Source organism: Meleagris gallopavo, chromosome 10 (assembly GCF_000146605.3).
Source record: "Meleagris gallopavo isolate NT-WF06-2002-E0010 breed Aviagen turkey brand Nicholas breeding stock chromosome 10, Turkey_5.1, whole genome shotgun sequence".
Taxonomy (NCBI): domain Eukaryota; kingdom Metazoa; phylum Chordata; class Aves; order Galliformes; family Phasianidae; genus Meleagris; species Meleagris gallopavo.
In genome coordinates this window covers 3,429,769-3,435,633 of record NC_015020.2, presented here as the reverse complement: position 1 = coordinate 3,435,633, position 5,865 = coordinate 3,429,769, and the positions used below count along the sequence as shown (strand labels likewise).

Here is a 5,865-nt window from a genome sequence, read left to right as displayed (position 1 = left end):
GTGTGTGTGTGTGTGTGTGTGTGTGTGTGTGTGTGTGTGTGTTTTAAAGATGTATGTATTTCAAACAAACAAAACCTAAAAGGCTAATCTGTCGTCTCTTGGAATAGATTAAAGACTTAGCCAATGCCCATAGCATGGAACAGTAGACTCTAATTCTTGCTACTGAATGATGAACAAACATAGATGGTTCTTGACTCATTTTCCTGTAATCCCTTTCTGATTTAAAGAAAAAGAGCTGAAATTAATTGCTAGAAGTGCAAAATAAAATTGGATTAAAAGTGTAATTAAATAAAAACAAAAGCGTATTTGCACAGCTTGAGTTACACACTAACATCTTTTTGTTTTAACCTTTTCTTTCAAGATTATTTAAAGATCATTTAATGCTTAATCCTTTTACTTTCACTTTTAAATGCTTTTCAGTGAAGATGACAAGTTAATGTGTAGGGAAGTTATTGGTCACTGTTGTCTTCCATTTTGTGCAGTCAGCAATGCTGGAATGGGGCTCATCGGACCAATTGAATGTCAGACTATTGATGAAATGAAAACTGTCATGGATACCAACTTCTTCGGACTGGTTCGACTCCTAAAGGAGATTTTGCCTGACATGAAGAAGAGAAAGAGTGGGCATATAGTTATCATAAGCAGTGTTATGGGAATACAAGGCAAAGTGGTCGTTCTCTTTTCTTTATTCTTAGAGTTCAGTATTCAATATCTAGGGCATAACTCTTAGCTGGAAAAAATGCAGGAGCTAGTGTATCTGACTACTGTGCTCTATAACACTGACGTTCCAGCTATTTGATGGACAGCATTTGGATAATGATTTTATGCATTCCAGTAACCTGCTACTCTGCACAACTACTCAAGACCTTTAAAATCTGCAGTATTTTTTTTCCATGGGAGTAAGGCTATCAGTTTTAACTCCATTTCTTATTTTGTCACTTTTTATTTATTATTACTGGAGATTATCTGAAAAAAACAGGATTTAGTAGTATGAGTTTTTACTGTTGGAAAAGATTGTAGGGACGGGCAAACACACTACACTGCAGTGTGGTAAAGGATCAAAATCCAATAACATCCTGCACTACTGTACTACCTTTTAGTAAAGTTTCCTCTCATAAACTCTGCAGAGCTAGTTTTAGCAAAGAATAATCATGTTTCTACTCTTGTGTTCCATCTAGTCTAACTATATATGTGTTGCAATTACTAATACAGTGGAATTATTCCTGCCTGGATTGTTCTGGTGAGACGAATCCTAAACAATAACAACCCTTGCAGTTTGCCTTAATACTTCTCATTCTCCTAAATAGATTGTTACAATTCTTTTTACAAGTCCCTCAAGTGCAAACTGGATCTCTTGCATAATCAAACCTCCCACACTGCTCAGCATCTGTGTTTATTTACTGTCTATTAGAAGTTATGCTGGTAAATGATGTGAATGTTATTGTGTGTATATAAGTGCATATTGTATATGCACTTTTATACATTAGACTACAAAATACTTATGGTCCAAAGAGATCACAGCATCAGCTAGGAGGAAGAAGAGTGTTAGTCAGCCATGCTTTCCTAGTGTAAGCAATTTTGAGAACGTATGCAAATAAATCAATAGTAATTAGTATGGTTAGTGTTGTTTCACTAGACCAATATACACAGGTGGTTTTTTTTATGTTTTCCCAGCAAGACTACAGAAATTCTGGGAAAATACAAATGTTTGTAAAAGTAAAATAATTTGTTTGTTGAATACAATTCTCAGGATGTTCTATTTTGTACCATCAGGTATCTTATTTAATGATGTTTATGCTGCATCTAAGTTTGCGGTGGAAGGATTCTGTGAAAGTTTAGCTATACAAGCACTCAAGTTCAAGCTGCAGTAAGTATTGCTCCACAGATGTAAACTATTCTTAAGACAGTTTTAGATATATTCAGAACTACCAAACAGATTCTTAAAGCTTGCTGCTATCTAGGAGAAACAGACTGAGGAACCCATTAAAAGCACAGAGATGTCCACATTCTTCACATGTGCAATCTAAAGTTTTGATACTAAAATAAACATACTGTCATGGGCAATTAAATGCTGTTATCTATGAATAATACTTTTGAGAACAGATTCTTGCATATACTAGAAAATAATATTACAGTAGAAATAACATTACAAACCTGTATTTTCCTTTTGAAAGGAATCAAGATAAAAAAAGGTGAAGGACTTGGGGAGACAGAGAAGGGGGAGTAGAAGGAGGGAGGGGAAAGATGAAGACCACACAAATTCATCAGAATGGAACACGGGGAGATTTCTACTGGGACAGGAGGTTGAAAGGAAAGCAATAAGAACATGGTGTAGTATTTCTTAATGTTTAAGACAGTATTTGAGAGAATGGTCCTGTTCACTGTGGTACTTCGGTGTTGGATTTGTCACACATACACTGGAACTATTTTTCGTGTGAAATTCAAGAATTGTTAAACATCGCCTGCATCTGTGTGTGCTTGAGTGCTTAGCCCTTATAGGAGACTATAAGATGATAATACTGCATTAGTTCTGAAGAAAAACCTGACCAAAATTCAACTCTGGAAAGAGGTCCTTTCCCAAAGAGTGTTTTGATAAACACTGTGATAGGTTAATTACTACCTGAGAGCTGAACTAGATAAGAGCTGACTAGTAACTGTATTTCTGTGACTTGCTGCAGTACCTACTGATCAAAATCAGATTTTCTGTATTTGTTAGCAACCAAATCTGTCCGTCAACAGCAAAGTTCTCAGTATTTTATGTAATAATGTAGGGGGATCTATGTAACACTGACAACTTGACAAGAAGTTTACATTTGGGTAATTCCACTCTCTTTCAGCTACTATTATCATGGGAAAACTATTAACAAAAAGATGATGGGGGATTTTGTTCAGAAAGTAGAAAGTAATGAATTTTTTATCATCTTTAAATAATTTTTGTGTTTCTGAAGATCTTGTGGATAAATCTTGTGTAGATTCTACAGTTCCAAGATACCAAGTAGCAACTGCACTTGCTTCTGTCACGAGTTAACTTACAGTGCCTCCCTGAAAGATATGCTGTACAGATTTTTCTACTCTATGTGGATGGATAGCAGCTTCAGATCAATAATGTGATATGGGCCACCTTGATAAGACATACTTCCTATTGTTTGCTAGCTCAAACTCAGATTGCAACTCCTTGGTATTTTTTAAGAACATTTTTAAGAAGCATAGAAAGGTCCATTTCACATGGAGAACAGTAACAATCTGTCTACCTTTGCTTCTGGATAGGTTAAGTCTGATTGAACCGGGTCCAGTGGTTACAGAATTTGAAAGAAAAGTGTTTGAAGATGGAATGAAAATGGATCTTTCAGCTGCAGATGAGGAAACAGCTGACATGTTTACTAATATTTACCTTAAAAATTACAAACAAATTTTTCAGAGCCTTGGACAAAGTGCTGAGGAAGTTGCAGAGGTAACTCAACAATTCTTGTTTTTCTTCTTAACTTAAGAATGCACCGTTCATTGGTTGGTGTTTTTTTGTTGTTTGTTTTTTTTTTTGTAATTTTGTTTTGTATTTGTTGTTGTTTTGTAAAAATGTTAGATTGAATTAAACTGTATTTGTGCAATTTAAAAGAATTTTAAAAACTTAAGAGAATCTCAAGAGTTATGAAGAAGACCCACCAAAATATTAAAGGAATATTATTCTTTTTCCACTTCAAGGCAGTTACTAACTCTAATTTAAATATTCTTGTGGACACATTCTTTTACACATCATCTGGTCAAATCCGGCCATTTCTCATTGTTACATTTGCACAGGGTTTCTGCCTGTTTAAATCCTCTCTCCTCTGTCTCACAAGTGAGGCCAGTGTGAAGTTGACTTGACTACCCTAGACCACAAAAGGCACTGTAATAAATACCTGGATGTTGCTTTTGGTGTTCAGGGCTTTCTTTGGGAAGACAAGTGGAAGCAAGTTATTGAAAGGGACAATTTCAGATGCTAACTGCTAACACATAACACATGCTGACACTGACACTTCCCTTGCTGTGAAGTGCACTGTTCTGATCCTTTTCTAGTAAACTCAGTTTAACCATCTACCTATAGGGTAACCATATCCCTATAGGGATAATTTTGGAGGGCTGTGCAGGATTCTTTGTATGAAGTGCTATCACTGTGGAGCAGAGGAATAGAAATAGGATTATGAATAAATAAGAAATAATTCTAACCTTAAATATTTGAAGAAAAAAATCTAATGAAATTCTAATAAAGTTGCATACGGCATTTCACACAATTCTAGCATTTTATTCATCTACTTTTCCTCTACTTAAATGAAAACCAAATTTTTAATTTACTAGTTTAGTAAAGGTCCTTTAATGACTCCACTTTAATTCTTGGCAGCATACAGTAAAGATAATACTTGCGGAAAATCCACCTTTTCGCCATCAGACAAACACCTTGTATACGCCTATGACAACACTGAAATATGCAGATCCAAATGGAGATCTACCAATTGATATATTCTACAAAATGGTTTTTCATCATGACAAAATCTTCAGTGCAAGTCTTAACTTCATCAAATTGCTGAGGTGGAGAAGCAGAAAAAGCTTTGACCTGGGAAAATCCTCATCACAATAAGCGTGAGATTTTACAAGCTGGAATATTAGTTACAGCTACTGCTAACACCATGTTGTTGTTTGTTCTGTAACTGTATAAAGGCATTCAAGATCTTTGAGCTTACGTAAGATAATCACCTCAGTATGTTTATCTTTAGTCTGCAGAACCTTGAAATTAAAATCCTCTATCTACAGGTTTAGTCCATTTAGCAATTGCTATTTAGTTTTCTTTTTGTGGAAAGATAAACATTAACTTAAATTCCTAAGTATTTACTATCAAGCTACCTGTTTCCCTTCAATTATAACCTAACACACACTGAGATGTGTACTTTATCAGAAGGCTTTTAAGAATGTATAAATAATTATATTTTATATATGAAAAATTTCATTTATCTTAAGGTGCAACAGCTAGAGTATTTATTATTTCTATTGAAGCTAAAGTATTCTGAACACTTCCTTTAGATCCTCTTACAAATGTATTACAGAAGAGTGTTGTTTTTTTGTTTTGTTCTGTTTTTAACAAATCACCTCATTATTAACACCTTGCTGTCTTCCCAATGGTTTGGTAGTTGTTTTGTTTTGTTTTGTTTGTTTTTAACACAAGTAACTATTCTACCGAAAGGAGATAAGGGCTTTTTATTGCTGATAATTTGCAATTTTTTTCCATGTAAAAATTTCTTAGAAGTCACCTTTAAAATGAATAAAAATGCAAGTCAATACAGCAGAAGGAGCTGAAGGTGTAGCACAGGCTTTTCTTTGCCCAACTTCCCTACTCTGCATTTACTCAGCTGCAATTCTAACATAAGTCTTCTCTCTTCATCCGCTAAGGGTCTACGCTTCACCAGGGCTGCTCTCCATTTTCACATCATTCCCTGGCATCGGCCCTGCCTGGGGCTATAGAGGTTCATGCCCTCGGCAGGAGGCACCCAGCACGTTCACACGGTGGCTGTGCTGTGCCTCGGGCGTCGGCTCTCTCCCTCCGTCAGCACTCTCTCACTGTAATTCTCCTTTCGTGCCCAGACTCGCAGCAGCCCGGCCTCACCTCTCCCCACAGGTGTGGACTGAGCCCAGCGCCAGGCAGTGCCTGTGGTAATACAGCGTGTTTCACATCCAGCCGCGGCCTCCCCCAAAGCGCCCGAGCTGCCCCGTGCCGGCTGCGCCTGGTTTGGAGAGCTGCGCTGGGAGCCCCACGGGCATCCCGCTCACGCCTCAGTCTGCCATCACGGGCCCCGTCCCTCAGTGCCACATCTGCGCGTTTCCTGCTGACTGCCAATG

At 37.0% G+C, this 5,865-nt stretch overlaps 1 protein-coding gene across 2 annotated transcripts; it reads left to right on the top strand.

The window, feature by feature from the left end:
- The first annotated feature begins 19 nt into the window (after positions 1-19).
- LOC100541057 (retinol dehydrogenase 8-like) lies at positions 20-5,859 on the top strand. Of its 2 annotated transcripts, none has more exons than XM_019618468.2 (4): positions 20-620; positions 1,774-1,867; positions 3,268-3,451; positions 4,376-5,859. In XM_019618468.2, exons 1-4 carry the CDS (start codon positions 410-412, stop codon positions 4,610-4,612), a joined length of 726 nt encoding a protein of 241 aa, XP_019474013.1. In that variant the 5' UTR covers positions 20-409; the 3' UTR covers positions 4,613-5,859. The 2 variants fall into 2 exon arrangements, with proteins under 2 accessions (XP_019474013.1, XP_010713888.1); XM_010715586.3 differs by having other exon boundaries at positions 20-662.
- Positions 5,860-5,865: the final 6 nt, after the last annotated feature.